This window comes from Cherax quadricarinatus, chromosome 50 (genome assembly GCF_038502225.1).
Source record: "Cherax quadricarinatus isolate ZL_2023a chromosome 50, ASM3850222v1, whole genome shotgun sequence".
NCBI classification, from domain to species: domain Eukaryota; kingdom Metazoa; phylum Arthropoda; class Malacostraca; order Decapoda; family Parastacidae; genus Cherax; species Cherax quadricarinatus.
This window is the reverse complement of record NC_091341.1, coordinates 25,047,068-25,061,109: the sequence shown is the minus strand read 5'-3', so window position 1 is coordinate 25,061,109 and position 14,042 is coordinate 25,047,068. Positions and strand designations below refer to the sequence as shown.

General features: G+C 37.9%; 1 protein-coding gene across 2 annotated transcripts in view; it reads right to left on the bottom strand.

Moving 5' to 3' along the window:
- Nucleotides 1-14,042, bottom strand: part of sfl (N-deacetylase and N-sulfotransferase sfl) — a 48,729-nt gene that overhangs the window by 12,058 nt on the left and 22,629 nt on the right. For both annotated transcript variants that reach the window (XM_070095580.1, XM_070095581.1), the window contains exons 6-13: nucleotides 12,165-12,368; nucleotides 11,686-11,812; nucleotides 10,565-10,702; nucleotides 8,295-8,455; nucleotides 7,877-8,005; nucleotides 4,778-4,960; nucleotides 4,194-4,414; nucleotides 2,568-2,694 (exon numbers count right to left, since the gene is read on the bottom strand). In XM_070095580.1, coding sequence (XP_069951681.1) covers nucleotides 2,568-2,694; nucleotides 4,194-4,414; nucleotides 4,778-4,960; nucleotides 7,877-8,005; nucleotides 8,295-8,455; nucleotides 10,565-10,702; nucleotides 11,686-11,812; nucleotides 12,165-12,368 — 1,290 coding nt within the window. The remainder of the gene's footprint in view (nucleotides 1-2,567; nucleotides 2,695-4,193; nucleotides 4,415-4,777; nucleotides 4,961-7,876; nucleotides 8,006-8,294; nucleotides 8,456-10,564; nucleotides 10,703-11,685; nucleotides 11,813-12,164; nucleotides 12,369-14,042) is intronic.

Genomic DNA, 14,042 nt, shown 5'->3' with positions numbered 1-14,042 from the left:
GAGTGCAGACCCTGCACTTCCCATCTCCAGGCCTCCTGTCCGGTCTGCCGGTTTCCCTGAATCCCTTCATAAATGTTACTTTGCTCACACTCCAACAGCATATCAAGTATTAAAAACCATTTGTCTCCATTCACTCCTATCAAATACGCTCACGCATGCTTGCTGGAAGTCCAAGCCCCTCGCACACAAAACCTCCTTTACTCCCTCCCTTCAACCTATCCTAGGCCAACCCCTACCCCACCTTCTCTCCACTACAGATTTATACACACTCAAAGTCATTGTTTCGCTCCATTCTCTCTACATGTCCGAACCACCTCAACAACCCCTTCTCAGCCCTCTGGATAATAGTTTTGGTAATCCCACACCTCCTCCTAATTTCCAAACTACGAATTCTCTGCATTATATTCACACCACACATTGGCCTCAGACATGACATTTCCACTGCCTCCAGCCTTCTCCTCATTGTAACATTCATCAACTATGCTTCACACCCATATAAGAGTGTTGGTATAACTATACCCTCATACATTCCCCTCTTTGCTTCCACGGACAAAGTTCTTCGTCTCCACAGACTCCTAAGTGCACCACTCGCCCTTTTCCCCTCATCAATTCTATGATTCATCTCATCTTTCGTAGACCCATCTGCTGACACGTCCATTCCTAAATATCTGAATACATTCACCTCCTTCATACTCTCTCCCTCCAATCTGATATCCAATCTTTCATCACCTAATCTTTTTATCCTATAACCTTACTCTTTCCTATATTCACTTTTAATTTTCTTCTTTTACATACCCTACCAAATTCATCCACCAACCTCTTCAACTTCTCTTCAGAATCTCCCAAAAGCACAGTGTTATCAGCAAAGAGCAACTGTGACAACTCCCACTTAGTGTTTGATTCTTTATCTTTTAGCTACACACCTCTTGCCAAGACCCTCGCATTCACTTCTCTTACAGCCCAATCTATAAATATATTGCACAACCACGGTGACATCACACATCCTTATCTAAGGCCTACTTTTACTGGGAAATAATCTCCCTCTCTCCTACATACTCTAACCTGAGCCTCACCACCCTCGTAAAAACTCTTCACAGCTTTCAGTAACCTACCTCCTATGCCATACACCTGCAATATTGTCCCCCTATCCACCCTGTCATATGCCTTTTCCAAATCCATAAATGCCACAAAAACCTCTTTAACCTTATCTAAATACTGTTCACCTATATGTTTCACTGTAAACACTTGGTCTACACCCCCCCCCCTACCTTTCCAAAAGCCTCCTTGTTCATCTGCTATCCTACTCTCCATCTTACTCTTAATTCTTTCAATAATAACTACTATACACTTTACCAGGTATACTCAACAGACTTATTTCCCTATAATTTTTGCACTCTCTTTTGTCCCCTTTGCCTTTATACAAAGGAACTAAGTACACTCTCTGCCAATCCCTAGGTACCTTACCCTCTTCCATACATTTATTAAATAATAGCACCAACCACTCCAAAACTATATCCCCACCTGCTTTTAACATTTCTATCTTTATCCCATCAATCCCAGCTGTCTTACCCCCTTTCATTCTACCCACTGCCTCAGACTTCCCCCACACTCACAACTGGCTCTTCCTCACTCCTACAAGGTGTTATTCCTCCTTGCCCTATATCCTAGGTTAATAGCAGTAACTCATAATAGGGCAACTTAAAACAGGGCTTGCCTATGATGCCCTTTGCGATTTTGGAGCTCCTACTTTCACAGCACGACCCAAGGCTAGGGCTGTCAAATGTCTACCAGATCCTCATCAGGTGTGGGATTAAAAGATGTTGGATCTGATACAAAGTGAGAGTTATCACAGCTATGACACTTCCTTTGGGGGATTCTTAAGTCAAGTTGTAATGGTTGGTGGATAAATTTGGGAGGGTATGTAAAAGAAGGAAGTCAAAACTTAATATAAAAACGAACAAGGTGATGAGGGTAACAAAAAATTTAGGCAATGATGGACTGAGTATCAGAATGGACCTGAGCCTCACTATCTTCATAAAAACTCTTTACAGCATTTAATAACTTACCACCTATTCCATATACTTGCAACATCTGCCACATTGCTCCTCTATCCACTCTATCATATGCCTTTTCTAAATCTATAAATGGGAAGGAATAAGGAGGAAGTAGATGTATTAAGATATTAGGGAGTGGATGTGTTAGCAAATGGGTTTATGAAAAATGAGGTAAACCATAGAATAGATGAGGGGAGAAAAAAAGGGTGGGTGTTGTGTTAAAATATCTGTTGAAAGAAAGAAACAATTACAGGCTTTCGTTTTACACTCACTTGGCAGGACGGTAGTACCTCCCTGGGTGGTTGCTGTCTACCAACCTACTATCTGTTATATATGGTAAACAATACTGCAAATTTGATGAGTAAGACATATTCAATAATAGGTCAATAAAGATACCAACTGCTGACATGTCTTACTCATCAAAAAAGTTTACCTATGGAGACAAAAAAAGGGAATGTACCAGAGTACAGCAATACCAACACTGTTAGTATTGCAAGAGCAAGAAAGACTCACCAACTTGACACTGGGTAGGAGAGCTCTAACTCTCTGTGGCACTGTTTCTCCCTCAAAGTATGTGGCACTCTTCTCAAACAAAAACTTGCTGGAAGAATTGGCTGGAACTGGGAAGAACTTCATATACCTACAAAAAACAATTAAAAATAAAATTACAAAGAAATATTTTGAGGTACTCAAGTAATTACTTTTTTCTTTAAAATAATATCTATTTAAGTTACATTATTCAATAAAGGATTAAAAAATACTGTACTCAGACATGTTCTGTTAATCATCATCTTTTCTTTCAACAAACCAGCCGTATCCCACCAAGGCAAGGTGGCCCAAAAAGAAAAAGAAAAGTTTTTTAAATTTAGTAATTTATACAGGAGAAGGGGTTACTAGCCCCTTGCTCCCAGCATTTTAGTCACCTCTTAAAACACACATGGCTTACGGAGTAAGAATTCTGTTCCACTTCCCCATGGAGATAAGAGGAAATAAACAAGAACAAGAACTAGAAAGAAAATAGCAGAAAACCCAGAGGGGTGTGTGTATATATATGCTTGTACATGTATGTGTAGTGTGACCTAAGTGTAAGTAGCAGTAGCAAGACGTACCTGAAATCTTGCATGTTTATGAGACAGAAAAAAGGACACCAGCAATCCTACCATCATGTAAAACAATTACAGGCTTTCGTTTTACACTCACTTGGCAGGACGGTAGTACCTCCCTGGGCAGTTGCTGTCTACCAACCTACTACCTAGGATGTTCTGTTAATTTTTTTTTTCTTTTTTTTAACAAGTCAGCCATCTCCCACCGAGGCAGGGTGACCCAAAAAAAAAAGAAAATCCCCAAAAAGAAAATACTTTCATCATCATTCAACACTTTCACCTCACTCACACATAATCAATGTTTTTGCAGAGGTGCTCAGAACACAAACAGTTTAGAAGCATATACGTATAAAGATACACAACATATCCCTCCAAACTGCCAATATCCTGAATCCCTCCTTTAGAGTGCAGGCAGTGTACTTCCCATTTCCAGGACTTAAGTCCGGCTATACAAAAATAACCGGTTTCCCTGAATCCCTTCACTAAATATTACCCTGCTCACACTTCAACAGATCGTCAGGTCCCAAATACCATTTGTCTCCATTCACTCCTATCGAACACGCTCATGCACGCCTGCTGGAAGTCCAAGCCCCTCGCCCACAAAACCTCCCTTACCCCTTCCTTCCAACCTTTCAAGAACGACCCCTACCCTGCCTTCCTTCCCCTACAGATTTATACACTCTCCATGTCATTCTACTTCTGTTAATATGGACATTAAAAATATGACTATATTTGTTAAGAAATTAACATAACCCTTCAAATCCCAAACAAATTTTCCCAGCATATGATGTGTGATATATGAGGAGCCAAAAACATGTCATGTTTGTAGACAAATTCTCAGACTAACCATTAGTGTTATGACTATGAAAAGATAATGTTAGAGTTTCATAAATATACAGTACACAAATGAGACAACAATCTAATAAAATGTAGCAAAATCATTAAAACCACTCTTAAGGCAAATCCATAATATCAAATATGCTTAAAATTGTCCTTTTTTTTTTGTGAGGCTCCCAAAGAGGATTATTAGACTCACCAATCAATCCCCTTATAATAATTCTTCCCATTGAAAAATTGGACTTCCTCAAATGTTTCAGGTGATGGATAGTTGGCCACAATGGCAGGGTGCATGGCAAGGAATGTGTAAAGAGCTGTTGTTCCTGTTTTCTGTGGACCAATTACCAAAAACTTGGGTAGCTGTTCACAGGTCTTCTCCTTGGCCCAAATCTCCAGGTGTCGCCGGTCTGCACATGGATACTATAATGGGGGAGAGGGGAGGACTTTTATTATTCCTCAGCAGTTAATTAAAAGTGAATCATAGAAACTAAACTACTGACATGTATCATATTTCCAATTAACACTCATCCCTGTGCCCTACACCCAATCTAGTCACATATCTACTATCCTATTAATTTTTTACAATTTATGTCCTCTGACAACAAATCGAGTTTCAATATTCGTATTTAACATGCCAAGAAGTATCAGGCACAATAAATAACCTTCATAATTATATACTACATGGTCTACAATCATGAAGGTTACCTGCTGAGACACACTAGTCACTGCTACTCCTGTTGAGATACAAGAGGTCAAGAGAGTAAAGCAAGAAGCCACACTTACACCCCAAATGGGATCTCTCTCTTCTGGAAAGAGATGGAAATATTTCTCTCCGAGCTGAAGTGGTGGTACAGTGCGTAGGTTGAGGTTTGTCCAGCATTTCACAAACTTGATGATAGATTCAAATGTATACAAGGCCAGCCGGTCATTGCCATAGTTACTTAAGTGAGTCATGAAGATGCTAACCTGCAATACACATTATTATTTTCTATAATTGTTGTGTTACAATTTAGTGATTATATACAGTGCACACTGATTAAGTAGTATTATATAAACGTTCACCTGTTCTATTCAAATTCAAAATTTCACATAAAAATACAAACTATTGTAAGAATGAATTTTATAAATGGATACAAATGTACTGTATTAGCTGTAAAAATCTATTTTTTTTACTACACTGGAAACTTTATATTGGAGTGGGGTAATCAAGTATACTGTTATGCATCTTTTCCTTGTTTTCCAAGCAGTACTTTATACAAGTGATGATATGATATCAATGTCTGCTCCAGACCCTATTTCACAGCAATGCTTTCAGACATGTCAGAGTCTTTTTCAGTGTAAAAGTCTGCCAGACAAATACTTTTGTGAAGATTCAACATCCTTCTCGCAAAAAAAAAGCATTAAACCCATAAGGGTCAAATAGTGTCTGGGGAATGGGAGGCATTTAGGTTAAATCCAAGGATGAGGAGGATATTTTCAGTTTCTCTGATCAAGTGCATTAAGTGGGGCTCCTTTCCTTCCACACATTCAGTATCTTTTCCATTTCAATTTACTATACGTATACTGATCTCTCTCATTTTTTTTTAAGAATGCTATATTCTGTAGTAGGCAACTCTTTTCTTCCTCTCTGAAGAAGGGGTAGGAATGTTGCAGTTCAGTGGGTCATCTGACCTGTAAAGTCTGCACACTTCTGGCAAGAAAGCTATTGAATGAGTGATGGTGAAAGTGTTCAGTTTTCTGGGTCACCCTACCTTGGTGGGAGAAGACTTGTGTCTTAAAAAATAAAATTAAAGAAATACACCAACTATTTTAAACTGTATCCCAGCCTGCTTTCAGCTTCTCAGCTCTTAATTCCATCATCATCTTTCAACAAACCAGCCATATCCCACAGAGGCAGTGAGGCCCAAAGAGAAAAACGAAAGTTCTCTTTGGAAATTTAGTAATATACGTATACAGGAAAAGGGGTTACTAGCCCCTTGCTCCTGGGATTTTAGTCGCCTCTTATGACACGCATGGCTTATGAAGGAAGAATTCTGTTTCACTTCCCCATGGAGTCGAGTCCTTTTTTTTTTTTAACAAGTCAGCCATCTCCCACCAAGGCAGGGTGACCCAAAAAGAAAGAAAATCCCCAAAAAGAAAATACTTTCATCATCATTCAACACTTTCACCTCACTCATACATAATCACTGTCTTTGCAGAAGTGCCCAGATACAACAGTTAAGAAGCATATATAAAGATATATAATATATCCCTCCAAACTGCCAATATCCCAAATCCCTCCTTTAAAGTCCAGGCATTGTACTTCCCATTTCCAGTACTTAAGTCCAGCTATATAAAAATAATCGGTTTACCCGAATCCCTTCACTAAATATTACCCTGCTCACACTCCAACAGCTCATCAGGTCCCAAAAACCATTCATCTCCATTCACTCCTATCTAACACGCTCACGCACGCTTGCTGGAAGTCCAAGCCCTTTGCCCACAAAACCTCCTTTACCCCCTGCCTCCAACCTTTTCGAGGATGACTCCTACCCCGCTTTCCTTCCCCTACAGATTTATATGCTCTCCATGTCATTCTACTTTGATCCATTCTCTCAAAATGACCAAACCACCTCAACAACCCCTCTTCGCCCTCTGACTAATACTTTTATTAACTCCACACCTTCTCCTAATTCCATCTATTCCCACTATTTCAATCCCTTGAAGCCTGCCCACTGCCTCTACACCTGCCTCTGGCTCATTTGTTCTTCCCAGTCTTTTGCATGAAATCACCTTTCTTTCACCATGAACTTGTAACTCAAAACATTTCTTTAATCTTTCCAATACTTCCACCTACTCATTCAACATAACACCACATTTATAACTGCTGTGCCCTCTTGCTTCCCAGGCTTTTTTTTTTTTTTTTTGTCCCCAGCTTTTCTTGTCTCATTTATCTCTTTCCAAAACTGTTTCTTAGTCTCAACAGGTACAGAGTTTATTCACCTCCATAGAGATTCCAATAAAAGCAGAAGTTCAGAAAAAATGTTCAAGCAAGGAACCAAAATATAATAGTACTGTATTACTAACAAAGGTTAAAGAGCTGAACAGGAGCCATTATTTACAAAGTATTAAAAAATGTGGTTTTATATAACCTGTCAACATAAAGAATCAAAGTAAACATTTCGCTGGCTTATGAAAATCACATCGCAATGTCTAATTAACATTTGCTAAACAGAGAAAAGTGACAACTTGTAAAATATCATAGGATTAAAATGGATAAATATTTTTTTTAACAAACCAGCCTCATTCCACCAAAAGAGGGTGACCTATAAAGAAAAACAAGTCTTTCTTTTTACATTTAGTAATTTATACAGGTGAAGGGTTACTAGCCCGTTGCATGGACAATTTTTTTTTATAACATTGGCCGTTCCCACCGAGGCAGGGTGACCCAAAAAGAAAGAAAAATCTGGTGATTAAATCATGTTAAACAGAGAAGATTAGGTATCAAAAATAGTAAGCAGCATGAAAATATTAGTTTAGATCATTTTTTTTTAACATGCTGGCCATCTCCCACCTAGGCTGGGTGACCCGAAAAAGAATCACCATCATTTACATTATCACTGTCTTGCCAGAGGTGCACAGATACAACACTTTAGATGTCACTCTCAACAGCAAATATCCCAAACTCCTCTTTCAGAGTGCAGGCACTGTACTTCCCACCTCCAGGACTCAAGTCTGGCTAACCGGTTTCCCTGAATCTCTTCATGAAATATTACCCTTTTCAAACTCCAACGGCTAATCAAGTCCCAAAAACCATTTGTCTCCACTCACTCCTATCTAACACACTCACACATGACTGCTGTATATCTAAGCCCCTTGCACACAAAACCAGCATAAACTTACTGGACTGAACACAATAGTTTGGAAGAGCTCCCCTCCATGGATACTGGCATCAAGTACTTCACGTCCCCCAGGATACTTGTCTATAAATACAGTGTGAGTGAATAAGCCACAAGTTTGTCTTGGTAGCACCTGGTGGTGAGAAATTTTTTGATCAGTTATACAGAATGAAGATGGTAGCACCCATCTACACACTGATTATGCAATGTAACTGTGGGGGTGCTTGTCAATTTCGGTGAATAAATGTCTCAGATATACACTTATAAATGTAAAAACATTTCTTCACAATAACATCATCAATGCTGAACAAGTTAATAAAACAACAATTCTTTAGCGCCAGAATCAAATACATGTACTGTATTTCGTATTGTTAAAGTATCCACTAGTCACGTGAGTAAACTTTAAGAACTTACTAACTCACCATAATATTTCTGTGAATAAAACCCCTCCGAAGACGAGCAGGATACAAGTGAGGATATTCTTCTGAGGATGTAACACGCACATTCCACACTTTCTTCCAGGCATCATACAGTGGCTCATGGACAGGATATACACCTGAATGATGAGGGGCTACACCATATCCTAATGAACATAAATACTATATCAGAAAGTGTTCCATACAAGAAAAAACTTAATATCCAAACACCTATTGTGTAACTTAGGTTCCATTTAAGATCCTTAACTAGTACTGTACTACAACTTTTTTCAGTAAATAAAAATCTGTCTATTAGTTGGTAGCTTAATTTGCATAGCCAAACTTTAAACATGCAAGTGTAAATTTCTTGGGATTTTATCATTAAATTTTTTATCAATCCCTTTGTGATGATGGATAGAAACACTTGCATATCTTCAACAAGCTCTGAGTGGCAATTCATGGAAGAAAAAACAAAACCTGCTCAATATTAAAATAAAAATCATTCAGTAAAATTAAACATGGTTTGGTATACCCAAAGAAAAAAAATCTTAATTTAACAGAAGGTTAATTGTGAGTAAAATTACAAGACAAGAAAGCTATACAGTTAATATACATACATTACACCCTAATAAACAGGACCTCATAAACGGTTATATTATTGCAACATTTTTATCCTCCCTCATTTCCAAGATGCATCATCACTCATCCAATGCTTAGAACCTTTTCACTGAATTCCTTAAGTAATATTAATAAAATACCAGTACAGTACGGCCCTGGTTTACGGCACTCCGCTAATACGGGGATTTCAAATTATGACCAAAACCTGCTATACAGCTAGCGGTCTTTCTAATACAGCGCGCTCCACCCAGTTTGTTTACATTCTCCGTGAGCACATCTCTTTATTATATCCAGAAATTTTACAAAATTTCAAGTGTTTTAAAGTTACTGAATATTTTATATGTATGTACTCTGATAATTATACTTAAGTGTACCTGTACCTAAATATACTTACATACTGTACTGGAGTGCAGGTACACATTAAAATCACTAAGTCTCTCTCTACTCTTGACGTCATATAATAATTTCTTGGGCGCATTAAATGTCGTATATTACATTAATATAGACATTTCCATTAATCCATCTATGATATTTTTTCAAAATTATGTAATAAACATGCTACGTAACATATAAACATGATACATACACCTAGAGTATAAAAATTGACAAATATGAGATCTGTTTACCAAGCGGTTTATAGGGGTGATGAAAGAATTACGTTTTCTCTAGTCAAACACCAGTTGCTTAACTGTAGAAAAATATTCCTTTCGTATGCCTTCACTCTATCTACAGCTATTCATGACCCTTGTGGGTTTAGCACTTCTTTTTTATGATTATAATTATTATAATAATAATACCATTCACTCTAAAAATGGTGTGTTGCATGAGAATGGGAGTAGTGTTGTTCATTTATTCTGTACTAACTTGTCAGAGCTTCATTCCTTCTAAAAATGGTGTTCCATGAGAATGGAAGTGTTGGTCTTTATTTATTCTACAGTACCACAGTGGAGACAACTTGTACACAATGTAAGGTGTTTGTATGAACGTGTATGAACCATAACTGGACACTTCATCCATTTGTTTACATAGCACTCTGTGTGGGTGGGGTGGCCAGGCGGACTACCCTACCTCCCACACCTGACTTTCTACAAATAAATACTTTTCACCTCTCACCCTACATTAAGACCATTAAGACTACAAATATTTTAAGGCAAGTAATGAGTGTACTGTATATGTATTTTATCACTCTAGGGCGCTTTAAGCGTCGTACTATATTATGCGTGGGTGGGGTGGCCAGGAGGGCTACCATACCTACCCACACCTGACTTCTTACAATAAATACTACTCACCTTTTGCCTTACATTACGTCTACAAATATTTTGAGGTAAATAATGAGTATACTGTGTGTGTATTTTACTTTTTATTGTTTTTTTAATGCCTAGTTCTATTGCTAACTTAGTGTAAACTTGTTATCTGGTGTTCTGCTTGCCAGCGGTAGCCTGGAACCTAACCTGCCATATAAGTGGGGCCCTTACTGTACATTAGATTTTTACCATTCCTATGGTACAATGACATCTAAAGCTAGGAACTACTAGAAACTGTGAAACAGGTTATCCCTGTTGAATACAGGAAAATTCACACAAAATTAAAAGCTAACAACTAACTGATAGTGTTGCTGGTTGTAGCAAAACCAAGAAGAAACTTATAGCCCAACTTACCCGAGTCAGTTGGTATATTGTGGCTAATAGCAAACTGCTTATTGAGCTCCATCTGTTCCTCGAGGTCTGTTTGTGTGAGTAAGTGAGGCTGTGTGTGACCCCACATGTGACCAAACCACCAGAAATCATTCACATGCTCTGTGAAAATAAATAGAAATTTTTAAATGATGGTAAATTTGTTACCCTACCTTGGCTGGAGATGACTACTGATGTAAAAAAAAAAATTGCAAGTAATGAAAACACTAATGATTCAAATTAACAAACAAATAAAAGTACAGTAATATAAAGATATACTATATTAAAAGAAATAACTTTGTCCGTAGAAGCAAAGAGGGGAATGTATGAGAGTATAGTTATACCAACACTCTTGCATGGGTGGTGAATACTGCAACAAGGAGAAGGCTGGAGGCAGTGGAGATGTCATGTCTAAGGGCAATGTGTGGTGCGAATATAATGTAGAGAATTCGTAGTTTGGAAATTAGGAGGAGGTGTGGGATTACCAAAACTATTATCCTGAGAGATGAGGAGGGGTTGTTGAGGTGGTTCAGACATGTAGAGTGGTTGGAGCAAAATAGAATGACTTCGAGTGTATAAATCTGTAGGGGAAGGAAGGCAGGGTAGGGGTCATCCTTGAAAAGGTTAGAGGGAAAGGGGTAAAGGAGGTTTTGTGGGTGAGGGGCTTGGATTTCCAGTAAGTTTGCGTGAGCGTGTTAGATAGGCGTGAATGGAGATGGATGGTTTTTGGGACCTGACGAGCTGTTGGTGTCAGAGCAGGGTAATATTTTGTGAAGGGATTCAGGGAAACGGTTAGCTGGACTTGAGTCCTGGAAATGGGAAGTACAATGTCTGCACTTTAAAGAAGGGGGTTTGCAATATTGGCAGTTTGGAGGGACTTCTGAACTGTCAAATCTGAGCGCCTCTGCAAAGACAGTCAATATGTATGAGTGAGGTGAAAGTGTTGAATGATGATGAAAGTATTTTCTTTTTGGGGGTTTTCTTTCTTTTTGGGTCACCCTGCCTCAGTGGGAGATGACCAACGTGTTAAAAAAAAAAAACAGATAACCAATCTTCAAGGATGTATGTTCAAACTTAATTACAAAAACTTTAATTCTCATACTAACCTAACAGTGTCATATCTCCAACATTCTCTTCAGGGTAGCCATTCTTGTAATACTTGCCACTGAATCCCAGGTTAAATTTCCAGCCTGGAACCATTTCTTGAAGACGATTTTGAGATTCCAGAAGAGCCTGCAAATATTAAAGGCTCTTAAGATCTGTTTACAATTTACATTCACTCATTACCAATCTTCTAATGGTTATAGTATTAAAATGGTAATAAAATTAATACATATTAAGATGGTTCTTTACTACAATTTATTATTTTGTATTGATTTTAATCATATGTAACAAATCAGTATTTAAGGAAGCAATTTGTAGATGACCTGGCAATGATTCCAAGCATTACATAGTTAACCATTTTTTTTTTTTTTTGCCAAATCTATACAGTACTGATTTTTTTTTTTTTTTTTTAGCAATTTTAGCAATGAGTAAGGTGTTTTAATTCCTAAACAAAAGATACACAAAATGTTATTAGCCTCACCATTACATCATCTGCAGTCATACGTATCCCTTTCTTTGCCACAAAAATGTCATCTATGTCAACCAGGACATAGCGATCCAGAGAAACAGAGATGCGCCCCATGCTGAGGTAGGATACGGCATCAAGGAACAGCAGCCGGTGCAACCAGAACTCCAAGCTGTTCCCAAATAAAACTCGAGATATTCCATCAAAGTCACCTTTGTCCTAAAATATAAAAAAAAAAAAAGAAAAAAATTAAAAATAAAAGGTAAAAATGAGATTCTTACCTTAAAAAAGTAATATTTAATTCTGAAAATGGTGGTGGCAGTATACTCCATTACATTTAACCATTCTGACCTTTATGTCAAAGTCTCTTTTCAGAGAAGAGGACAAACAACTTATCAGTGCAACAATGCAACCCTTACTTTCGGTCAGGATCATAACCAAATCATCCAATGTTCACCTTTAGTAAAACCTATAATTTATGGATTACAGTATTTTCTTTCCTACTACTTTTTAGAAGGTATTGGTTGCTACGTATGACTAGAAAGAGCATATCCTGACTGCAGTTTTTGTAATACAACAGAGCCCTGACTTACAACATTCCAATTTACAATGATCCACACTTATGATATTGTCACAAATCACAGAATGGGTGGGACTTGAACCCATGGCAGGCAAGTCCTAAAACTGGCATGATGGTATATCAACCACTGGTCCATTAACTAGTGGCTAGCACACTGGGCTGAGAGTTTTTGGACTTGCTTACCAAGGGTTTAAGCCCCACCCATTCTGCAATTTGCAATAGCATGATTTTGTGAGTCAAGATATTGGCACTTTGGAACTAATTAACCACTTTGAACAGACTCACATTTCCAAATGGCAGTACCACTTACACCCATGGAAACCACCTCCAGTGAGCAAGACAGTATCAGCACTCAGTAATGCTGAATTATAAATATATCTTTTCTCAGTTTTTTGCCAAATTCAGCGATAGTTTATATACTGTGTGAAAAGTTTGTATGGTTTGTGTGTATTTTGTAGAGATTGGTCAATTACTGTCAATTTGAAATTGCATAAACCTGTAAGCAGTTTTGAGTTTTCCTGTTCTGCAGCCCAGCCATGGGCCAGGGTTATCTTTTGCTTGAATGCTGAGATCTTGTGTTTAATATAGCACAGTCAGTGGCCGAGATGCTGTGGCTCAGTCACCTTACACCACCATCCCTCCCCACTACACATCCCAGGCATCCAAAAACCCTCACTACTATTGCCCTTCCACATCTCAAGAAGTGTCAATTACTTTTGTTCCTATTTTTAATATTACATGCCTTGTTCTCCCAGCAAGTCACTTTATAGAAGGTAAACCCCCTGTAGAAGCTTCACATATTTACATGTCTTCTAGTGTTGAAGATTTTTAAGGATATTATGTAATTCAAATAATTCCAGTTACTTTTTTGACTATCATATAACTTTAGGTTGAGGCAAATGGTTTTTGGGGCCTGATGAGCTGTTGGAGTGTGAGTCAGCATGTTCAAAAAAAAAAAAAAAAAAAAAAAAAAAAAAAAAAATCAACACACCATTTACTTCCACTGTCAAAAAAAGAATGTATGAATAGAGTAAAAGATTTCCCCAGTAAGCAAATGCAAGTAAGAATATTATATGGTAGAAAATTATGAGTGGTGAGCAGGATACAAGAAAAGTATGCTGGTCAAAGAATGTAACGTGGGAAAAGCAGTTAACAACCAGGTGCCACTGAACTATTAGTGTAATAAGATGCATCATAAATTTTAGAATGTTTATCAGTGTATTCTCTGAACAAGCCTTTTTCCAACCATCAGTTTGCACTGCCACACTCTTCAATGACAAAAATGAAAACAAAAAGTGGTTTATATTTTCAGT